The following is a 25,541-nucleotide window of genomic DNA, read 5'->3' as shown; positions in this document are numbered from 1 at the left end:
TTGTTAGGGATGGGTATTGACAACTGGTACTGAATTGTTACTGGTTCCTGACAGTTTTTTTATCTTTTGAGTAGTGCTTTTAACTAGATAGGAATTGAACAGCTATCTATTCTGCTTGATACACTGAGGAGCCGTATGTAAGCCTCCTAATACAGGGTTACACCACAAAGGTTAACGTTAAGGTATGATACCACACATCCTAGGAGGACAGGGATACACCACAAAGGTTAACGTTAAGGTATGATACCACACATCCTACACAGGGATACACCACAAAGGTTAACGTTAAGGTATGATACCAGACATCCTAGGAGGACAGGGATACACCACAAAGGTTAACGTTAAGGTATGATACCACACATCCTACACAGGGATACACCACAAAGGTTAACGTTAAGGTATGATACCAGACATCCTATGAGGACAGGGATACACCACAAAGGTTAACGTTAAGGTATGATACCAGACATCCTAGGAGGACAGGGATACACCACAAAGGTTAACGTTAAGGTATGATACCAGACATCCTAGGAGGACAGGGTTACACCACAAAGGTTAACGTTAAGGTATGATACCAGACATCCTTGGAGTACAGGGATACACCACAAAGGTTAACGTTAAGGTATGATACCAGACATCCTAGGAGGACAGGGATACACCACAAAGGTTAACGTTAAGGTATGATACCACACATCCTATACAGGGATACACCACAAAGGTTAACGTTAAGGTATGATACCAGACATCCTATGAGGACAGGGATACACCACAAAGGTTAACGTTAAGGTATGATACCACACATCCTATACAGGGATACACCACAAAGGTTAACGTTAAGGTATGATACCAGACATCCTAGGAGGACAGGGATACACCACAAAGGTTAACGTTAAGGTATGATACCAGACATCCTAGGAGGACAGGGATACACCACAAAGGTTAACGTTAAGGTATGATACCAGACATCCTAGGAGTAGACTGCATGGAGCCTAAAAGGACTTTGAAAGGTCAAAATAAAATCCTAACGATCCCCATCCCTAGCCATTGTTAGCAATACCAGTTGATAATGCCTTACGCTGTATTTAGAGGTTTAGAGGTGTGTGTGGGTCTGTGTGTGTGTGTGTGGGGGGGTCTCTGTGTGTGTGTGTGTGTGTGTGTGTGTGTGTGTGTGGGTCTCTGTGTGTGTGTGTGTGGGTCTCTCTGTGTGTGTGTGTGTGTGTGTGTGTGTGTGTGTGTGTGTGTGTGTGTGTGTGTGAGAGAGAGGTTTAGAGGAGGGGCGAGACACTGTGCCACCAATCCAAGAGAAGACTTTTGACCAGTTGAAGATGACCTGGTGGTCCAAAAGTGTGAAATGAAAATGTTCCCTTGCAAGCTCCACCGGGGGATGATTCGCCATGGCAACTAATGGCTCCAGGCAGGCCCCACCGAGTCTGGTTCATATCCAGGAGAATCTGGGATTGTGTGACAGGACACCCAGTTATCTGGGGAGGATCTGGAGTGAGGCATGAGCCCTGGATACACCTCTTTTCACACAGTGAAGTATTATTTCCTCCCATGGCTCACGAGTGTTTATTTAGCTTGCTGCTTAACGCTATTTAGCCTAAATAGAGATTGAGATCTATTTTATGCAAACAGGATATTGTCACTGAACAAATTGGTCAATGAATCAGAATGAATATTTTAGGTGAACTGAATCAAAAGAATGGTGTCCCAAAATAGAAACGTTTGACCCATCATTAGACGCCAGGTTGCAGCATCACTCAGACTCACGTGACAACCCTTAATACTACTGTGCCTTTCATTAAACAAACCTACTTCCCTGTCTCCCTCTCCCTCTCCCTCTCTCTCTCTCTCTCTCTCTCTCTCTCTCTCTCTCTCTCTCTCTCTCTCTCTCTCTCTCTCTCTCTCTCTCTCTCTCTCTCTCTCTCTCTCTCTCTCTCTCTCTCTCTCTCTCTCCCTCTCCCCCTCCCTCTCCCCCTCTCTCTCCCCCTCTCTCTCTCTCTCTCTCTCTCTCTCTCTCTCTCTCTCTCTCTCTCTCTCTCTCTCTCTCTCTCTCTCTCTCTCTCTCTCTCTCTCTCTCTCTCTCTCTCTCTCTCTCCCACACCCGGTCGCTATGTGTCTAGCACAGGTTCATTGCGGCTCCTGAATCAGTATTCAGAGAGCGCCATTCCTCTCTGTCCCTTGTAAAGCAGCAACACATGGCACTAGACACACTGTATGGCATCTATCTCATAGTGTACCCAACCAGCACTCAAATAAAACACATCTATGGCCTTCAATACCAAGGCCCTAACCCCCATTTATATGCCATACATTTAAATATTTCAAATATAAATGCTTTGAATAATAAAAAATACTTGAGATCAAAGAGTGCATGCCTTCATTATGGTTCTCATCAGATGGTCCCATTAAGCATAATGACAAATAACAAACACAACATGAGGGATGTGACATTTGTTTGTGGACTTGGGGTTGTAGAGACTGCACTCTCTTCTGTAAGAAGATGAAGGGTGATCCAGCATTTAGACAGGAGGTATAGTAGGGAGTGGGAGAACTGGGATGATGGAATCTGTAGTCTTTCACAATCGGCAACAACCCAATACATTGATCAGGCCATCAAGGCTATCGTGAATTGGCCAATAATGAGCGTCACAATCTAGGACAGCATGCAACTCAACACTTATGGGGGTCAGATAGCACGCACACACACATATACACACGAGAGTCTTAACAAAACATTTCATCTCAAAGGCAATCATTTTTTGTTTTATACAATCAGCTCCGCCCATGACGAGCAAAGACACATATGTGATTCCTAATGTGCACAATCTTCTGAGTGAGAATACCACAACCAGCCCATACAGATGTCAACACACTCTGCCAACAAATCAATGTTAGCATAGTGACCAAAGTCTGTAGCGCCGGCCCCAAAAAAATGATCTGATTTTGCACTAAAAGATGTAGAGCTTTATCTAATGCTGACACAACGAGTGTCGTACGCCTAGAGTGCACAACGATGTCAGAAGCTGAGCAGATTTTGCCCTAGGGGGTTCACCCTCTGGACTGGCATCAAAAGGACATAAACAACAGGCAGGCACTGGTACACACACACTCACACACTCACACACACTCACACACTCACACACTCACACACTCACACACTCACACACACACACACACACACACACACACTCACTCACTCACACACTCACACACTCACACACTCACACACACACACTCACACACTCACACACTCACACACTCACACACACTCACACTCTCACACACACACACACTCACACACTCACACACTCACACACACTCACACTCTCACACACACACACACTCACACACACACACACACACTCACACACACACACACTCACACACACACACTCACACACTCACATGCTCACACACTCACACACACATGCTCACACACTCACACACACACACACTCACACACACACTCACACACTCACACACACACACACACACACACTGATACTAGGCAGGCTTGTGGCTCAATAGATCACTAATGCAGGACTCAACTTGTCTCCCAGAGCACTGTTGTGGCCTGGATTTGCATTGATCGGTAAGTGTGTGTCTTGTACATGCACACAACAAGCTACATAGAGGGATCTATGGCCACATCCACATACACAGATAACCAACTATAGTGATCCCTACACAGGATCATCACCCATTTGACATGCTTGCTGCAGAGACTGGATTGGAGTGGTTCCTGTCACTAACATTCCCTACAGAGAGGCATCATCAATGGGAAACAGAATGCTTGGATCAGGCGAAGGAAGAAAGTGGATTTTCTACTAGACAAAAAGAGAATAGATGAGGGTGAAGAAATTCCCCTGTTCCAGAGTACGAGCTCTAAACAGAAGGGTGGAGAGAGAACAGATGGGTTTGAGGCCGTGGTTTGAGGGCCGTGGTTTGAGGCCGTGGTTTGATTGCATGGTTTGAGGGCGTGGTTTGATTGCGTGGTTTGAGGCCATGGTTTGATTGCATGGTTTGAGGGCGTGGTTTGATTGCGTGGTTTCAGGCCGTGGTTTGAGGCCGTGGTTTGAGGCCGTGGTTCGAGGCCGTGGTTCGAGGCCGTGGTTTGAGGCCCGTGGTTTGAGGCCATGGTTTGAGCCGGTAACAACATGACGGCCCCGAGAAGAGAGAAGCTGGAACCGCAGGGCTCTTCCAAGTCTGTCTGGTGAGGTGATGCAAGACCTGACTCATTGTCCTCTGGATAAGACCAAGCAACCTTTCAAAAGACTCCTTCTCATCAAGTGGTGCGGTGTATTTTTGTTGCATTTACGCACATGAACTACACACCAAACACTGAGCAAATACAGACACTATATGTTTAGTCAGTCAGCTGTCTAGTCAGGGTATAACTGCTTTATTGCTAGTACCCTCTAGGAATCCAATGAGGCGAATTACAGCATGTCATGCAATGTTACTCAGTTTGTCTTCCTGACCCTTCTCAGAGCAGATGTCTTAGCCTCTGGTTTCAGAGGAATAATCAGACACACAGAAGCAGGCCTCCGGCACTCTGACTCAAAGGGTGGTAAGTGAGAGAGCGCAGCTTCTTGTATGACTGGGCTGAGACAAAGGCCATCGCAGGGGCTTCATGTGTTTTCAGTCTGCTCTTCAGTGCATTTCAATCAGATCGAGGAGACTCAGACTCCTTTGAGAGCAGCCGGGGCACAGATCACCGCTGCTCCAGTTTCCCTTTAAGCCAGACACACACCAAACTGACATCAAAGAACTATAGCGCAAACGGAGGCTGACTGTGACTGGCATCGCCTGTGTCTGGGCCAAAAAGTTGCACACCGCAAAGACTACAAACGGCCAACTGGCACATATGTTCCAGATTATTTCTTTCCAGCTGTTGTTTCAGTGCAAAGGCGAGGTACTTCTCTCCTTGGATACACAGGAGTGTCACCGAGCATTTGCATTCACGAGTGGGAACACCATGAACACTCGAAACTGACACAGCACACTTGTTTTTGAGAGGTTCTGTATGGTGTAGGTTGTAAATCAGTAATGTTCTTGTGCAGTGTGACATTTCTTCATTGTACTCATTGAACTGCTAACCAGAGTGATACTGATGGGCTTCGTTACCGTTACTACATGCTCAATCATCCAAAAAGCCACCAACAGGCTTGATTGGACACCGCATCAGATCTCTGAATGATCTAGGCACTGTTGATTGGACACTGTATCAGATCTCTGAACGATCTAGGCACTGTTGATTGGACACCGCATCAGATCTCTGAATGATCTAGACACTGTTGATTGGACACTGTATCAGATCTCTGAATGATCTAGGCACTGTTGATTGGACACCGCATCAGATCTCTGAATGATCTAGACACTGTTGATTGGACACTGTATCAGATCTCACCATTGCTGAAGGAACACAAAGACCGCTACTAGGGCTGTGCAATTAATACAAATAATCGAGAAAAAACTATTAATGTACCGCCTTCCGTTTTGCAATGATGCTCACGTTTTGTCTTGTATTATAAATCCAGCGCACTCATTTCCTTAACAGCAGTGCACTTCTGCCCCTCCCTAACAGCCCAAACTCACACTCAGACACTGAAAAAGTAGCACCACTGCTGCAGTTTCACACAGTTTAATATTCATCACAAAACATACCATTACATTTGTAACTGTAAGCAAGCTAAATATATTATAGTTGAATATTACAGGCCTAATCTATGGGGTCAACTAAAGGCAATCAGAAGTTAAGTAGCTTGTTTGGGATGATGCAAAAATTATGGTAGAAGTGGTAGTGCACCACTGGTCAGTGAAGGCCTAGAGTGATGTTATTTTCAACTTAATATGAAAAAGAAAACTGGGAACACAAATTAACTAATGAATGAAAAACACTTGTCTGTACGTACTAGTCTATTTACTATTTCTAACACGTAAAGAAGACAAATATCGGTTAATATATCATCATAATATAATAATATGAACATAATATGCATTGATGAGAATACTACTACTAATAATAAAGTAAAAGAATAAATTATATGAAATAAAAGCAGTGAGGGTTAGGGTATGGGTTAACCCAGCGTTACAGGCTCATGGCCGGGTGCATAACCACACTGCTGCGGAGTAATCGTGTTAAATAATCACAACCACACTGCTGCTGAAACTAATCTAGGGGGAACCCTGAATGAGTAATCGTGTTAAATAATCGTGATCTCAATATTGACCAAAATAATCGTGATTATGATCTTTGCCATAATTGAGCAGCCCTTACAGCTACCCTCTGAAACCCTAAACCAGCCAGGCTCTTGTCTCTTGGCCTGTGTTCCACTGTAACATGACCCACTGATCAGAGAGTGATGCCACTACATAGATGAGTCCCCCGTTCTACTCTCAAGTCATTATCAACAATCCCACATGGAGCGATGGAGGTAAATGTCCAAGATGTTTAAAGATACCTCCAGCACAAACCCTAAACTCGGCACACTATATGCTCCGAACCCATATGGGATCTTTATTATTGGCAAAAAAAAGCTGTCAAATAAATATTTCCCACAAAGAGAATACTACATGACAAAAGCATTTAGACTTTCCCCATATGGCCCAACACTGTATGTGTGTCTGTATAGTTTATAGTTCTTTGGACCCTCTTTGCTGTTTCCCCTTTTAACTATCTTGTCTCAGACACATTTTTGCATTCAACCAGAATCTTTATCCAAAGCACAATCACCGAGGCAAAATAATTACAAGTGAGTCAGGTCAATTTGAAAGGTGAAACGATCCCTATGAAAATAGGTACTCCTATTCAATCCAGGACATTTTTGAGAATTATGACCAGTCACCGAAATCGATACTGACAGGTCTTTAAGAAACTCCTTGATATAGAAAACACAGCTTACCGACCTTTAAAACCTTCTGCGGTATCACAGGCCATCACAGCCTGAATATTAAAAAGTGTTACTTTCTTGGATAATTTCCCAATCAGACACAGAGTTTTTCCAAATTAATTAAATATTATTTCCATTTTTTTAAAGCATTGTGAACATCCTTTAAATCACGCTGAATGACTTACTGACACGGCAAGAGAAGAGAGGAAATATATTTACGTCTACAACTATGCCATCTGTGTAACCGTGTCAGTGTGTTGACAGAACATGCAGGTTCTGTCATCAGGTCGGCTTTTGTCAGGCGGTCTGTTCGCAACGAGTTAAAATAAACAGTAAACTTAGTCTACTACTATACATTTGAAATCCTGATTGTCTTAAAGCATTGAGTTCATACCTCAACTTCTTTAGCTGGGCTGTTGCTCAAGGTCTGTACCTCTAAAGAGCACTTGGCTCTCTTCACGACGAGGTAGAATGGGTAATCCTTGGCCACCATGCTGTCTCCTTCGGTGGCTACAGTAGACGCAATTGTAGGAGGATAGTCGCAAGTTAACCTCCCAGCCACCGTGCCCGCCAGCTCTGCGGAGTTCTCCAGACCTCCAGTCTCGTACACCTACGAACGCATGATCCCGTGAGTGCCGGACGGTACTTGGCCAGACGACTGTGCCTTGTGTGTGTGGCTTCTTTCGCCAGATGCTAGAGCGAGTTTATGCCCGAGAGTCGCTCCTGCACACACACTCCTGCTGACTCCACAGCATTCTCATGGAAACTCGTGGCAAAGCGCGAGCGCCACATGCTGGACCGTACATGACTGTGCCCATTGTTCATCTATCGGTTCAACGTAGGTTTACCAACACTGACTAATGACACAGTCAAGGTAAATTGTAAAGGTGACAGTTGATAACAAAGAAACAAACTCTCTATTTGCTCTAAATAACTCCATGTGTATGTGTATGTGTGAAAAAAGAAAAAGGGAGAGAGCTGACGAAATGAGTGTATGAAATTTGAAACATTCATCTAGATAACTTGACATTTTTCTCCTCAGGGATCTGTCAGAAAAACTCTAGTGCTCTTAATGCTGCCGTAATGTGGTCATGTGTGGTCAGTAGCCTATGGAGTCAAATGGAAAATGGGAGGGGAAAAAATATCCATAATCCTTATTGCAGGCTTGCTCCTGTTTCGACAGACAGGAAATTGGTTCCAGTTTTAAGAGGCTTTGTTCTGGCCTGGCTGACAAGTTCCTGCTATTGTGCTACTATCAGCCAAGTGGAAGTGTGCCCTAAGGGAAATTCAGGATAGGGGGGAGGTAAACCCCCCGCCCCAAGCCTGCCTTGTCTACTTTGCCTCCAGTCAGGCGTTGTACCGTAAACAAACACAGACAGGACTACTCACTCAGCGAGGTGTCACCCATGCACCCTCATACTGCTTTCCAAAAAGGGCCTTTCCAGACATAGTGCCAACAAGCAGACAAAGGGCACGGTTGGTCTAGCCTAAGCGTGCTCCACTATGCTCTAGCATGCTCTGCCCAACTATGAGTTGCGTTAGAGACAGATTCGCTGTGTCAGTATGTCTAATTACATTGTGCAACTTGTTCTCTTTTTTTTAAAGATTTGTTTTTGGGCTTTTTGGCCTTTAATCGATAGGACAGTGAAGGTTTGGACAGGAAATGACAAGGAGAGAAGAGGTGGGGAGTGGGATCGGGAAATGACAGCGGGTCGCATTCGAACTTGTGTCCCCGTGGGCGTTCAAGCCCGTATATGGTCGGGGCTACTGCTTGCGCCACAGTGCCCCCCCCAACTTGTTCTCTTTTGAAAAAAAATGTCCACATGTCCCTTAAGAAAACACTTGACAAAATTACAGAAAAAAAGTACTAAGATTGAACAATATACTGAGGAGGACACGATACCATAATTGTAAGTAAAGAGTTGAAGAAAAATGTTTTGCCACAAAAGGGGGAACATTTTGCGAGATCAGATAGCTTATCTTTTAGATTAAAAGTTATATTACAGACGTTCCTGTGAAGACAGCGTAAAGAGAAGGTGATCTGGACTGGTGCAGTTACACAACTGCCTCGTGAGCTAAGAGAGGCATATGATTCAGCGCAAATGGAAAACTAAGTCCCCTTTTAGCACAAAACTTTGATCCCAAAGAAAGAAGGGAAAGGGGGAGTGGAGTGCAGAATCAGGAAAACGTGCAACAATAAGAGATACCGTAATGGTTTATCCTTTCACCCTGAAACCAATCAATCTGTAGGCAGATCCCATCTTTCATGTGATAAGTTCAGACGGTAGTCTTCTGCTTATTTGACTGACTAAACACTATGTATAGACTCAATTGACACTAATCCAACAAAAAACACACACTGGGGGAGATCTCTTGAAGACTGGGTGTATCATATGTCTTACTGTAACAGCTCATTTAAAGACTATTTGTATTTTGTACAAGGAATATTGAAGTGTTGGCATGGCCACAAGCCAAAGTGGGTCAGAAGAGAAGTAGAGTGGGTAGAGCATGTTAGAAGGGCTGTGGGTTAGGAGGAACCTCCTCTGACTACAGTCACTGACAATAAGCTTGCTAGCATACTAACAGAGGTATTTTTGGTGATATATTTGTCAACGTTGTGCTGTTAAAACTGTTCTTTCCTTTTCTGAGGGTTTCCGACCTTCCTGACCAGCTAGTGGGAACGACAAGTGGGTTTAACATGTCCTTCACATGAGCATATGTCATGAAAATTATTTTGAGGATGTCATACAAAACTTCTGAAAACATACCTCAAAAATCATTACAAAATCTACAAAGCTTTTTTGTTGTGAAAACATGACTTCTATTACAACCATACTTCTTCCAGGAACACTAAAGCAAAAGTTAAAAGAGTGATTTAAATTTCAAAATAATATACTTACATAAGAAGTAAGTACACATTTACTCAAGCATGCTTCAATGCATTCCCTTGCTCTATTCTAAAGCTTCACTTAAGGCCGAAATATGCTTCTACGACTACGTTACTCTGTGGCCACGCAGTTGCTTCGACGGACTCGTGAACCTTTATAATTCTCCGTCGGTTGGTGGGTGTCGCAAAGCAATAATAAAAAAAAAGATGACGGAACAAACTCCGTAGATGGTCATATTTGTACATAAAAGTTGTTGGTTTGACATTTTATTTTGCTTAGAAAGTTACAGAGAAATAGACACTGTGCAATGTAAAAACCCCGTTATTGTAACTGAAAAATACGTCTGAGGGGATTTGGGAAGTGTCTGACCCAGCTATGTAATGTGCGCTACTACCCACAGGGTAAACAGCGATGGGTTGTACCAATCCTGCCCTGCCGTCTCTGTGCGGCTTGCGTCGCCTCGTTGGATAGTTCAAATTTGGGAGGTGCACGCAAGCCGCGGAGAGGTGCTCGGAGGGGGTTTGCAACGACGCAAGGGGCTCTTGCGTGTCTGTGTAAAAGGCCGACCATAAATCAGGCTTAAGTCTTTACAAACTTCAAGGATATGGTTATGGTTATAGTATTTAGCAGACACTTCTGTCCAAAGCGACTTACAAAACGTTAAAAAAGACATTAGAAAACAGTCAAAATAAAAACAAAAAAGGCAGTAATAGAAATAAGCCTCACGAAAAATTATTCAAGAAACAATATTAGGTACTAATTAAACTAAATACTAATTAAATTAAACTAAATACTAATTAAATTAAACATTAATAATTAATAATTAATAATAATAATGATGATAATAATAATAATAATAATAACAATGCCAAATACCAAAACTATGACAAAGCACTTTCTAAATATACCAAGGTTGTTATTGTAACGGACATCACTAGGTAGGTCATTCCACCACAGAGGCCTGTTCAAATTGTATTGCATCGTGTAGTTTAGACATAACCACGGCCTGCACAATAAGTTAAGAAGCACTTTTATTTGGACTGAATAACTGGAGATCTGGACAAGACCACTCCACAGATATGTTGTAACACTTGTGCAGCAAATCTCTGCCATTGGTTGAAGAGGAAAAATAAATCTATGTGCTCTACTCTATGGAAACCTTTTAAGACACCATCATTATATCTTACAAATGACAGCACTAAAAAAGGCTTTGGGAAACATGGTATCTAAGTATAATCCCAACAGACACAGTAAAATGACCATTAGCCTTCTTCTATGTCAAATCCAACAGATTGGTTGGGGCAGCCTCTATAAACTGGGAGATAACTGGAAAGCCCTGTAGGCTTTTTATTTTCATTGCTTTAACTGTGAATTATTTACAATTCGCTTTATGTAAGCATAAAAGTTTGTCTCTGTTGACAGGACTGTAAAAAAGCCTCTGAAGAATATTGGTGATTTTCATATATTTTCTAAGGAGTTGCAACTCATGTGAATTCCTCCCCCACAAGAATGGATCACATTCACGCCACGTTCATTCACAAATGGTCAGCAAAACCCTCCCTGTCTGACATTCACACATTTCATATCTAGGTAGACCCCATACTGTCCCCCTATTCTGTCACACCTTGAGCTAGACCCCCAGACACACTCATTATGTTAAGTTGTGTATTCTACCCTCCTATAAGTGAAATGTAACTTGTATCCTGATATGAGATTAAGCGAAAGAGCACGACACAGAGAACTTAGGTTCTGCTGTGGGTTTGCCGTGTGGAGACACTGACCGCTACGTGTGCTGAGAGAATGGAGCAGGGAAGGAATGATGCTGGGACATTGAGGAGGCATCGCAGCCTTTGCAGACAAGGCCGACGCAGAAGAGAAACTAAACTATGGAGTACACTATATAGGTCTGTTATATTATAGTGGTGTTTTCACGGGAAATCTGGTGTTTCCACCCACCTCCAACTACCTTTCAGTTGGTGTTGATCCAACCACCTTTCAGTTGGTGTTGATCCAACAACCTTTCAGTTGGTGTTGATCCAACCACCTTTCAGTTGGTGTTGATCCAACCACCTTTCAGTTGGTGTTGATCCAACAACCTTTCAGTTGGTGTTGATCCAACAACCTTTCAGTTGGTGTTGATCCAACCATCTTTCACTACTTTCAACAGCTAAATAAGAAATCCAGTTACATGTGGAAGCTAGGAGCAGCATTTGCTCTTTCTGTCCAATACAAAGCATGTTAAAAATGTAACGTTTACCACTTTATCACTTAATCACTCATATCCTATATAGCCCAACAGAGAATACATCTAAACATAAGAAGGAAACAATTCCAGAGGTTCACACAGCAGACAATGAGAACAACAGGACTGGTATTAGTTTTACCTAGACAAACGTAAATAAAATAGTACTGAATATTCTTGTTGAAAATGAGGTCTTGAAAACTGAACATTTGTTTCTCTACAGGGGGTTATAGCAAGAGATCAAGCTTTCAGTGCAGCTTGTGGGAGGGACTTATTTGTTACAGTAAGTGGGCCATGGGGGGGTCAGGACTTGTTTGTTGATGTGGTTGGGCTTTGTAGTATGGTCTTCAAAGACCTTTGTGAAATGGCACATTTGCCTTTGCTGTGGCAAGGAGCTTTCCCAATCTAGGTCAGCTGTGATGTTTGGTGGTGGTGTTTTTTTTAAATTTTAATTCTGGGTAAGAAGATGACAGGCAGGGGCCTCTTCATATGTGATGAAAACTGGTACAGAAAAGGTACCTCCACAATCTCCACCATCAAAGATGGCCACAGTGAGTGAATCAGGATAGCAAGCAAAAGGATAGCTCTTCTAAATGAATTCATGATATGCTCTAAATGGACATTCTACAACTATCAACTCTCATTATTCATGAGATCTTTGGAATATGCATTAAAAAATGAGCAGCAATATGCAGTAAAACTGTAAATGACTGTGAGTGTGTTGAACCCGTTGAATGAAGTGGGAACGGGATAGCCTTCCAGGCAGGAGGGGGCTTGAGTGGGCCTTGAACTAGCCTTTCGGAGTTACACCATGACATGGCAGAAACTCCCCCAAGCACTGAGTGTTTACTAGCTAGACACTTTCAAAAAGCAGCTTAAAACCTATCTTTTTACCAAAGCATTTTATTAATATTATTAATTTTCTGTGGGGTTGATACTAACTGTAACTTTCACTATTTTTATTATTTCAGAAGGGTTTTATTACTTTTATTCCTTTTATACCTCTTATCATGATTTTAGTAATTCAAGAAGCCTATCGGAACATCAGGTTCTGATACGATATTAATCATTATTTAACTCCATGTATTGCTCTTGCTGCTTGCTTTTATTGATTTTATGTAAAGCACTTTGAACTGCAATTCTTGTACGAAATGTGCTATATAAATAAAGTCTTACTTACTTACTTACTTACTTTACACTGCACTGAGACTGCTACGTGCCTGAAGAGGCAGGCATACTCCCACGGACACATGCAGCTCCGTGCAATGCAGACACGGACATGTGCATGCGTGTCTCCAAAGTATACTCGTTTTTCTGCTGCATCTCAACGCACAAGCTCAACCACTCAATTACAGGGTTGGAAATAATATATCTACGTGGTTTGAATGTACAGCAAAGACTGTACATTTTTATAGGTCTGCCATTCATAACCGTTCACTCCTCTATCTGAAAGGCAATCGCTACCGACCTTAAAAATACCGCTGCTGGTAATGTAATCAGATGAAGCATGAAATAAACCAAAGTATCCTTTTATCAGCGGTTCTCCCATGCTTTTATTGCAAGGGAGCAAACATACTAATTAAAATGTGAATCTGCACTGCAAGTCGCTTTGCATGAAAGTGTCTGTTAGATAAATAAATAAATAATGTAAATAGATCTCGATCTCTCTTGACCATGAGCCATACTGGAAAGCTTACAAGCACATGCACAGTCAATGCACACGCACAGTCCGTTGGTGCTGCATGGACAGTCTGCGCAGACTTTGGCAATGATGAAATTCATATAGACCATGCCGTACCATGCCGTACCCCCCCCCCCCCCCCCCCCCTTTACTAAGAAACATTGGTAAATACACACGCCATTTTACAGCCTGTAATTACAACTGACCTTGACCTGAGACCACCTCCTCACCATCACTGGCATATATCTGGCCTAAAGTCTTCCAAGTGCCACACTGACTGTCCGGAACTGTGACGCAATTACCAGTATCCTCTCTACAAGCAGGGCCCCCTTCCAATGAAACAATCCCCATGATACGTTGACTTGGAGAGTGGGGGGGGGGGGGGATTCTCTCTGACATCTTTCAGGGCAGTCGGGGATTGTAAAGAGCCCATGCCAGGGTTATTTATGTAATACCAGCTAACTACAGGCTTCCTCAATGACCAGCTAACTACAGGCTTCCTCAACAAACAAACAAGGCTGACTGCTGTCAGTTTTTTATTGCACAAACGACCCACTGCAACACACACGTGTTATATATGTAGGCGACACAGGACACACACAAACACACACACGCAATGGCAGGATAACCCAAGATCCCCCCCCCCCCCCCAGGACGACAATGGGTCTGTCCAAAAATAGAAGTAATTGTCAAGCAGCACAATAGACACATCACTTTTTAGTTTTACCATTAATCATGCTAAAACGTCCACTGTTTCATGTTTCTCAATCTTTAGGACATCATATATATTTTTTTTTGCACTATCCACACCAGCTGCACAAGATCACTTTCCTCCTGGACACCGACACTGTCAAAATCATTGCACTCAGTACAATAGGGCCTGTATCTGGAAACACTCTGTGTGAAAATGTTCTCCCTATGTGTATGTATATATGTTCTCCCTATGTGTATGTATATGTGATTTATGTATGTATGTCGGTGAGGTGTAAAAGTGTATATGTGTATAAGCTACTGGATGACCTAAATTTCCCTCGGGATTAATAAAGTATCCATCTATCTATCTATCTATCAGAGGATGTTTGTTTGTACCGACTTTGGTGATATTTCTGAGAGGGGATCCTCAGCAAGGAGTTTCAGCCTCGAGCCACACGAGAAAATATTTCCCATGTTCAGAATACATCAAGATTCTATAGAAACATCGCATCAAGATTATATAGAAACATCGCATCAAGAGTATATAGAAACATCGCGTCAAGATTATATAGAAACATCGCATCAAGATTATATAGAAACATCGCATCAAGATTATATAGAAACATCGCATCAAGAGTATATAGAAACATCGCATCAAGATTATATAGAAACATCGCATCAAGATTATATAGAAACATCGCATCAAGAGTATATAGAAACATCGCATCAAGATTATATAGAAACATCGCATCAAGATTATATAGAAACATCGCATCAAGAGTATATAGAAACATCGCATCAAGATTATATAGAAACATCGCATCAAGAGTATATAGAAACATCGCATCAAGATTATATAGAAACATCGCATCAAGAGTATATAGAAACATCGCATCAAGAGTATATAGAAACATCGCATCAAGATTATATAGAAACATCGCATCAAGATTATATAGAAACATCGCATCAAGATTATATAGAAACATCGCATCAAGATTATATAGAAACATCGCATCAAGAGTATATAGAAACATCGCATCAAGAGTATATAGAAACATCGCATCAAGAGTATATAGAAACATCGCATCAAGATTCTATAGAAACATCGCATCAAGATTATATAGAAACATCGCATCAAGATTATATAGAAACATCGCATCAAGAGTATATAGAAACATCGCATCCAGATTATATAGAAACATCGCATCAAGATTATATAGAAACATCGCATCAAGATTATATAGAAACATCGCATCAAGAAACATCGCATCAAGATTATATAGAAACATCGCATCAAGATTATATAGAAACATCGCATCAAGATTATATAGAAACATCGCATCAAGAGTATATAGAAACATTGCATCAAGATTATATAGAAACATCGCATCAAGATTATATAGAAACATCGCATCAAGAGTATATAGAAACATCGCATCAAGATTATATAGAAACATCGCATCAAGATTATATAGAAACATCGCATCAAGATTATATAGAAACATCGCATCAAGATTATATAAAAACATCGCATCAAGATTATATAGAAACATCGCATCAAGATTATATAGAAACATCGCATCAAGATTACATAGAAACATCGCATCAAGATTATATAGAAACATCGCATCAAGATTATATAGAAACATCGCATCAAGAGTATATAGAAACATCGCATCAAGAGTATATAGAAACATCGCATCAAGATTATATAGAAACATCGCATCAAGATTATATAGAAACATCGCATCAAGATTATATAGAAACATCGCATCAAGATTATATAGAAACATCGCATCAAGATTATATAGAAACATCGCATCAAGATTATATAGAAACATCGCATCAAGATTATATAGAAACATCGCATCAAGATTACATAGAAACATCGCATCAAGATTATATAGAAACATCGCATCAAGAGTATATAGAAACATCGCATCAAGAGTATATATAAACATAGAGGATGAGGATTGAGGTTTTTCGATGGTTGCTGCTAACGATCATTAAACCAAGAGGTTACATTTAATGTTGCGGTAACCCTTCAGCTTAGGAAACTTATAACTTATATTTGTGTTTTCATTTTCAGGATGGCAAGGAAGAGGATAGCACTTCCATTGGTTTATAGGCGTACAAATGATCACATGGATATGCCAAATGATTACATGGATATGCCAAACACATTTCTTTTAGACGTTCAGTGTGTCAGTATGCATGATCTCATGAGAACATGATACAGCAAGGTCGTCAAGAAATAGTCTACAGGTCTCAAAACCGTACCTTCTGGCGCAAACAGTTACATATTGCCTACTTTTCAGGGTTCATTAAGGGTTTCTTCACCATTAAACTGTATGTGGATCTGTCATAATGGAGCATTTCTGGTGTTTAAAGGCCTGATGGGTGATTCATGTGCACTCATGCAGCTTCCACCCCCTCTAACCACTCCCTAAAACATGACACAGAGCTGACAGGAACCAAGGAGTACCTTTTTCCCTTTCCATGACCCTGGTGTGTAAGCGGTTATTATGATCCCAAAGACACACACATAACAATGCAGGGCAGAGATTAGCATCAGAGGGCAAGTGATGGAGCTGGAGCTGCAGCGTCTGGAGAGTTTGAAGCATTTTGGCATTTAATCAGCAAGAGCTGACACACTGATGGAAAAACCCACAAACCCACTCCCAGTTTAACAAACCCCACTGACCTTTGACCTTTGAGTATGCACCACAACCACAACTAAGACTGCTACTGTCATGACTCATGAGGCATTGAATTGGTTTGGAATCAAATTCACACAACATGCTGGTAACTGGCAGCAACATTTAAAACCCAAAATGAACAAATGTTCTGGTTATGTCAGTAAGTAGTAAGTAAGTAAGACTAAATGACTAAGACTAAATGTGCTATTTATATAGCACATTTCATACAAGAGTTGCAGTTCAAAGTGCTTTACATAAAATCAATAAAAACAAGCAGCAAGAGCAAGAGCAATGCAACATTTAAGTAAAAGTACATTTAAGTGGAGTAAAATAATGATCAACATCGTATTAGAACCTGATGTTCCGATAGGCTGGATGGATTACTATGATCACGATAAAGTTAATAAAAGTAATAAAACCCTTCTGCCTGGTCTTTAGCTCAGTCGGAACCATAGTGCTGCTTCATAGATTCCGGCTTTCCCTGTTAAATATTTTCCCTAGCTATGTTTCCCGCCGCCCAGAGGCCTACAGGGGACCGTGATAGCTCTCCTAATTCGTCTCTCCAGAGACTTGACTACACCTCGTATAGCCCTCGCTATATTTGCCGCACCCAGAGGACTAGAAAATTCGTTAGCGAAATATCTGTGAGAAAAACAGTAGATATATTGAAGCCACAATATGGTTTCCAACAGTGCTATGGTACCCTTAAAACAGTTTTACAGAGAAATAGTAAAAATAGTGCAAGATAAAATTCATGAAATGCTTTGGTAAAAAGATAGGTTTTAAGCTATCTTTTAAAAGTGTCTAGCGTGTTTGCTTCCCTAATATTAATGGGTAATGTGTTCCATAATTTTGGGGCGTAGTTGACAAAGGCCGCATCACCAATCTTCTTATGACCTTCTGGTGACCTCTAATAGACCTGCATCTGATGATCGCAGTGTTCTAGCTGGTGTGTACCAACGACCCATACACAATCATTCACACTGTAAGACTCACCAACGACCCATACACAATCATTCACACTGTAAGACTCACCAACGACCCGCGCACAATCATTCACACTGTAAGACTCACCAAAGACCCATACACAATCATTCACACTGTAAGACTCACCAAAGACCCGTGCACAATCATTCACACTGTAAGACTCACCAACGACCCGTGCACAATCATTCACACTGTAAGTTACCCTGATAGAGTATGCTGCAGAAATCCTGGACACTCATGCAAGGCTTTCTACAAAAACAGACAAATATTTTGTGAAACCTTCACAATTGAACAGTTTCTCGGTCGCCCATTATTTATGACATTTTAAAAACCCAGATAAAATAGTCTAATAAGGATTTGAACTGTACCATTTCAGTGATAACCCCTCCTACTGCAGCTAATGCTATATTTTGGGCTGGTGAACGTGCCAACATTCTGCCCCAGTGAAAAACACAGGAATTAGAAAGGTTATTTTTTCAATATAATTATCATTTCCACTAGCCAGTTCACGCACTGACGCTCTAAGACCTGATGCAGGAGAGAACAGATTACAATCAGGTTTTTATGTAGGTCACATTCATGAGCTGACACAAACACCCTTCCAGTGTGCTCTCCACTGCGTTCACGAACCCTGACCTGGAACGAAAAGGAAGTAACCGACCCCAAGGGAAAGACCCAGAGCCACAACAAGCTGTTTATCACCTGAAAACACATCACTAATACCAATCAGATCAAGAGATATCCGGCGCACAAGTTCGTCCAAGTTCCTCTACTTGCTGGTTTGAATGTTCCTTGTTGTTTGACTCCCATAGACATTGACACGGTTGTTTGAGTCCCATAGACACGGTTGTTTGACTCCCATAGACATTGACACGGTTGTTTGACTCCCATAGATGTTTGACACGGTTGTTTGAGGCCCATAGATGTTTGACACGGTTGTTTGACTCCCATAGACATAGACACAGTTGTTTGAGCCCCATTGACACAGTTGTTTGAGTCCCATAGACACGGTTGTTTGACTCCCATAGACACGGTTGTTTGAGTCCCATTGACACGGTTGTTTGACTCCCATAGATGTTTGACAGAAGCATTGTGGGAACACATTCCCAGTGGGAAACTTTCAAATCCACTGCCCCTTTCTGGCCTGAAACCAATCTATATGAATAAATCAGCTAATTATTCTTATCCGCAATTTGAATATCTAATATATAAATGAACACATATGCTGTGGGGGGGGGGGCTGTGTGAAGTTGATTTGTGTTGATAATGAGACAGAATATAATGGGGATCTAAAAATGAGCATCATAATTATGAGGAATATTACTCATCATCTCAGGCCTGTCTGGCAGGCGGCCCTGGTCTGATCCCTGAAGTGTCACATGATGAACAGATAGAAAATAAGGGGTGAGGAGGGGTGGGAAGAAACGAAAAAAAAATGCTTATTGTCAATTAAAGCAGGTCTACGGATACTCACCAGTTTTTAGTTTTGGTGTTATGTCCTTTTCTCGCTTATTTAGAATCAAATGTGATTCAATAAAAGATGCCGTGATAGATTACAAACAAAGCACTTGCATACCGAATTGATTTTACTTTTGGTGGTTCACTCGCAACCACTATGAGACCATCCAAATTGAATAAAACTGAATTTAATCAATTAGAAAGAGATTCTGAAAAGAAATTGGGACCTTATGAATTGAATACATTGAATGAGACTGAGGCCCTTTCACTTAAACGGTTGTGAGAACTCTGCTGTGGACTAACATAAACAAAAGTTTTGTTTTCTCTGTAAGACTGTATCCTGTTCAACACAAATCTCAAATGCAACAAGACACAGCTATAGTCAGGGAGTGAGCAGCTATGGTCACTACCTTGGCTGGGGCCACATTCTGGAACAGGTTGCTATGGCGATCAATATCTTGTTTTCTTTATCAGAGAGCACATACGTACGCAGCTGGATGGGAAACAATAGACCTGACCTGCTTTTCCTCAAGGCCCCGCCAACAGCCAACAGGGCTCTGATTGTTTCACTCACCCAGATGAACGCGTGCCAAGCGGGCACGTGTGCCCCAACCCCAATCCCCCACGTGTGCCCCGAACCCAATCCCCCACGTGTGCCTCTTCCCTGCTGTTCTTTTTTTTTTCTGCGTTGCGTTGTGCTCTTTATCAGTTCTCTTGTGTTCTCTTTCTCTGTCTCATCATATTTCACTGCCTTCATCATAGTCTCTCTCCACAACCTCACTGGAAGCTTTAATTACACTGGTTGAATGTTCTAGAAAAGACCTGGACCAGAAATACACATTATACAGGCAAAAAGAAATGTCTCCGGGAGCTTTGCCTTAGAGCAAGGGGTACGAGGGTACTCTAGTTGCCCCAGGACTTCATAGAACTACTCAAATGGAATGGGTGGGCGACAGTGGTACAGTAGGTAGAGAAGTCGGTTAGTAATCAGAAGGTTGCTAGTTCGATTCCCTGTCGAAGCGTCCTTGAGCAAGACACTGAACCCCTAATTGCTCCTGATGTGCAGTGTGCCATCAGTGTACAAATGTAAAATGTGTATACATCCTTGTAAGTCGCTTTGGATAAAAGCGTCTGCTAAATGACTAAATGTAAATGGGTGGGGTCACAAATGTCTTACTCATAGCCCATAGCTACCCAAATCATTCTGTGGGCTGAGTTATACCTTTCCAGTAAAGAAGTACCAGTAAAACAATGGCCAACCACATCACAATACCAGGACTCAACCCACTCCCCACCCATCCACACCCACATCTACTAAAATACATTCTCCAATAGGGAACCTACCCAGCCATGCCCCGGCTTTCCCAAAGAAGAAGAAAAACCCAAGGAAAACAGATCAGTGTTTTGGTCTCTGGCTTAAGGTTTTATGCTCTTATGTGTAAATGGGAGCTAGGTGAGGAGGAGTGCCTTGAAGGAGAAACAAACATGTGTTCAATCAGGAGTGGTAGGCAACCCTTTTGGATTGTTATTATATATATATATTCTGGAAAGCTGGGTTATGGGTTGCCTTCACTAAGATAGGACTGAAGAGAGACAGGAAATGAGTGGGAGATTGAGAGAGAGTTTGGTGAATGACCACTGATGGCCCCCGTGGGCACTTGGGCCCTGGTGTGATTGGGATGCTACCACTTAAGCCATAGCTCCCCTAATGCTCCCCTAATTAACTATCCTTTTGATCAGCACAAAAGAAAAGCAGAAATGGGCTCGTAAATGGCCTTTGGGGAAACTAGGCATCAATAAATATCTTTGAACAGCCAAAATAACAAAGTTTTTATAGGACATCTTAAGTCATTGTGGGTATACTCTATCAATGCTTTTGTCGTAGACTTCCTGAAGAATGTCACTGTGTCGTACATGATACACTGTAAACTTTAAAGAGGTATAGAAAATTTTACTGATGTATGTTTGCCTGGCATATTTATGGTTACATGATGAGTGTGTGTGTGTGTGTTTTGTGTGTGTGTGTGTGTGTGTGTGTGTGTGTGTGTGTGTGTGTGTGTGTGTGTGAGCCTCTCAGACTTACATTGATGTCCAGACTGCACAGACTGAGCGAGTCCACATCCCTGCTCCTCTGCTTCCTCTTCTTCTGCAAGACACCAAACCAGCAGGCAGATACTTCAATGATACATTGATATGATACAAGACACCAAACCAACAGGCAGATACTTCAATGATACATTGATATGATACAAGACACCAAACCAACAGGCAGATACTTCAATGATACAAGACACCAAACCAACAGGCAGATACTTCAATGATACACTGATATGATACAAGACACCAAATCAACAGGCATATACTTCAATGATACATTGATATGATACAAGACACCAAATCAACAGGCAGATACTTAAATGATAAATTGATATGATACAAGGCAATTAGCCTCCTGCAAGAAGAAGGATTCTGCTGAAAGCTGTGAGGAATTGGACAAGGTTCACATCACATACTGTATATAGATGAGTACATTTAAATGTGTCATGGCCTATCATATATCAGGGCGTTATCATTAAGGGTTAGGTAGTCCCATCAAATAAGCACACACACGCACACAAGCACAGACACACAAGCACAGACACACACAAGCACAGACACACACACACACACACACACACAAGCACAGACACACACACACACACACACACACGCACACAAGCACAGACACACACACACGCACACAAGCACAGACACAGACACGCACACACACACAGACACACACGCACTGACACACACACACGCACGGACCTCAACCCCATAGTGGTCTTGTGATATTAATGCAACTAGAGCGATTTTTAACAGCCAGACATCCAGGCATCCAGCTTGGAAGGAGCCAGGGGCAGCCAAGGGGAGTTTCTAAGGTTAGCGTGTGAAGCCAACCAATAGGCCACGTGAGGGCCTGACAGCGGCAGTAACAGGACTTGGTCCAATCCTTAAGGTAATGACCAATATGCCTCTCTGGGAAGAGACTGTTGAATAGCTATGTAGAAGGCCTACAGTTATTATAGAGGACAAGTCGTTTTGAAGAGATGTGTCAAAAAAGCTGCATGTGTCCTCTTGTACTTTGTACAGTTCTGCTTTAAAGGGAAATGTACAAAACTAGGTTCAAAGGACAAAACTAAGTTTTAAACTGCAGTTATGAAAGCACCTAAAGTCCATCGTTAACAAGCATCAGAACCAATATTTGAATCAGAGGAAAGATGTTTAAATGGAGGGTGAAGGGTTTAGTACCTGAGCACCTGCATTAGTTGTGTTTTATATCATAACCCAGTCAAAACAAAACCAGCCTAAGGTCTGGGTATGACTGAAGCTGTGCAGATAAAACTATATGGGGGTGAAGAGGAAGTATGGGACTGAGAATGGGGGTGAGGGGAAGTTGGCTTGCTTGATACAACAGAGAAGAGTGATAGAAAATCAATTATGGAAAACCCACAAACTCATTTACTTAAAGCAGAACGCAAAGCATTTAAAATTGTATTTTGTGTTTATTTTGTCAATTTCCATGAAAAAAAATCAGTAATATTTCTGTGGTTAGGATCATTTTCATTCAAATTAAATTTTCACTGGTGACAACACTCCACTGGAGCAGACTCCAGATGCTGATTATGCCACAGGTCTGAAGACTCACCCAATGAACTGTCCAAGCCTACATCATATTGTAGGTTACTGCATATTAGTATGTTAATAGCAATGCCATTTGACAGAGGTTATGAAACACATAACCATATTCAGCATAATTCTATGGTTCATGGGTGATGGGATGTCTTTCTCTTGGCTTGACCTCATGAGACACAGGGCAGGGCACAGGGCAGCACAGCAGACCCAGGGCAGGGCACAGGGCAGCACAGCAGACCCAGGGCTATTAGGCCTCTCAGCTGGCACTACAACTTCAAAGGAGGAATGGGACACGCCTTGCACCTGAGCAGACACTGATAACTCAAGCCTTGGACCTGAGCAGACACTGATAACTCACTTCTATCAGACTCTCCATTGCCTGTAGAAGGAATGGGACAAGCCTTGTGCCTGAGCAGACACTGATAACTCAAGCCTTGGACCTGAGCAGACACTGATAACTCAAGCCTTGTGCCTGAGCAGACACTGATAACTCAAGCCTTGCACCTGAGCAGACACTGATAACTCACTTCTATCAGACTCCCCAGTGGCTGTAGTCCATGAAAGCACTGCTTCAGGTAAAGAGGGGAGTATGTGCACTTAAACCTGTAACTATCCCAGTAACTATGTCTGCCCTGCTTCACTCAATTCATCAGACACATTTATACATAAGCCACATGATGAAAAAGATAGCAACAAATCTAAATTAAATATATGTAGACCGATATAGTGTTGACTTTTTGCTGGCACACACAATTGGCTAACTGCCATGGACCTCGTCAGTTTATTTATATGTAATGACAGTGGAAATATGTACATACAATTATGGTCTGGTTAATATTAAGCTTAAGAGTCATGTCTGTTTTGTTGAATTTGAAGTTGTTTTTAAGTATCACGTGCATTGTAGACGCTACATTGTAATTACAATACAACTCCGAGGGACATCTGCGTCCTCATCTTCAACCTGGCTGTTGTAGTACTAATGTAGCATCAGCCTTTTTCATTTTAAAAATGTATTTCGAAATTCAAAATTCAAATTCATTCAAAATATATAGTGTATTATTTATCTTCTGTAAAAACAACCAACCATTTAAGAAGCTTATATGATGAACACAGAACCTATTTCAAAATTAGGTTGACCCTATCATATTCTAAACACACAGCAAAACTTCTGAAGGATGGTCTGAATGCTTCTACGAGTCCAAACTGTTTGGTTCTACTCACAGTGGGGTGAAAACCATCTCAGTACCTGTGTGGGAGTGACTTACAAACTAATATACAGAAGAGCAGCCATTTTAAATGTTTTCCTTTTTCTTGTCATTATTTCCATCAACCACGAGAGAAACAAATGTGTATGACAAATGCAATTTACACATAACACATTCAATCTCTTACTCACAAAAATACATGTACGTACACACATGTGCTTGCAAGTCCTAAAAACATTATGTAACCAAACACAATAAGAGAGTAAAAGACTGAAAATATTCACTGGAACTGTACAGGCTAAATAACCTTCTCCCATAGAACTGGAATTCAGACAGTTTGTCAAGTTCTACTGAAAGGAAGCCTACTGTTATCAGCAACTCAGCCTGTCCCAACATGTAGGTAGCACCATGGTAATGACATGGTAATGACATGTTTCAATGCATATGTAGTAGAGCGGCACCATATGACTCACCTTCTGGTGGACAAAGAGACAGCACCCCATCATTAGGATCCCAGCAGTGTTTCTAGTTCCCACTAAATAGTCCCCAACATGGTCTAGGGCGAGCCCATGGATAGCTAGCCTCTCACATGCTAGGTCCTCACACAATAAGCTGCACAGGTTTTGTAGAAGGATGTCAGCGGTGTGTGTGTGTGTGTGTGTGTATGTGTGTGTGTGTTTATGTAGTAGGAGACAAGTCCTGTTCACTGCAAACAGGATGTGAGGAGGGAAACCACGCCGTTGCTATATTGAGGTAGAGAGGCCACAGCCACATAAACAGCCTTCTTTTTTTGTTATCAGGACAGTGGAGTAGACAACACAGCATTGTTGTTCTCAGTAAAAGCTAATAACTCAACTAATGGATACAGCTTTCAATCTCACAATGCCATCATCCGCACAAACCTCTGGATTTTCTAAAGATTTAGTCGATGTCCCAATGACAAACTAGGGACAGAGTTACACATGTGACAAGACAAAACTTCTATGGTGGACCCTTAAAATGAACTACTATTTCTATTTACCATTCAGTTTCTTTTTTAAATCAACACTGTACACATTTAAACTCTCCTGGGTTAGATTACGCTCCTGTTGCTTCTACATAGCATTAGGAGGAATAG

The 25,541-nt window shown here is 41.8% G+C and overlaps 1 protein-coding gene across 2 annotated transcripts in view; it reads right to left on the bottom strand.

Annotated features, from left to right (window-relative positions):
• The window catches only part of arhgef3 (Rho guanine nucleotide exchange factor (GEF) 3), a 46,285-nt gene extending 21,208 nt beyond the window's left edge, over positions 1-25,077 (bottom strand). Inside the window, exons 1-2 of one of the 2 annotated variants that reach the window (XM_031568517.2) lie at positions 24,898-25,077; positions 21,628-21,690 (exon numbers count right to left, since the gene is read on the bottom strand). In XM_031568517.2, coding sequence (XP_031424377.1) covers positions 21,628-21,690; positions 24,898-24,930 — 96 coding nt within the window. In that variant the 5' untranslated portion in view covers positions 24,931-25,077. Of the gene's footprint in view, positions 1-7,290; positions 8,457-21,627; positions 21,691-24,897 lie in introns of those variants that run through there. The other variant, XM_031568516.2, reaches the window with a different exon arrangement.
• Between the last annotated feature and the right edge of the window lie 464 nt (positions 25,078-25,541).

Source organism: Clupea harengus, chromosome 5 (genome assembly GCF_900700415.2).
Source record: "Clupea harengus chromosome 5, Ch_v2.0.2, whole genome shotgun sequence".
Classification (NCBI taxonomy): domain Eukaryota; kingdom Metazoa; phylum Chordata; class Actinopteri; order Clupeiformes; family Clupeidae; genus Clupea; species Clupea harengus.
Note: the sequence above shows the minus strand (reverse complement) of the source record. Positions and strands in the feature narration are given on the sequence as shown.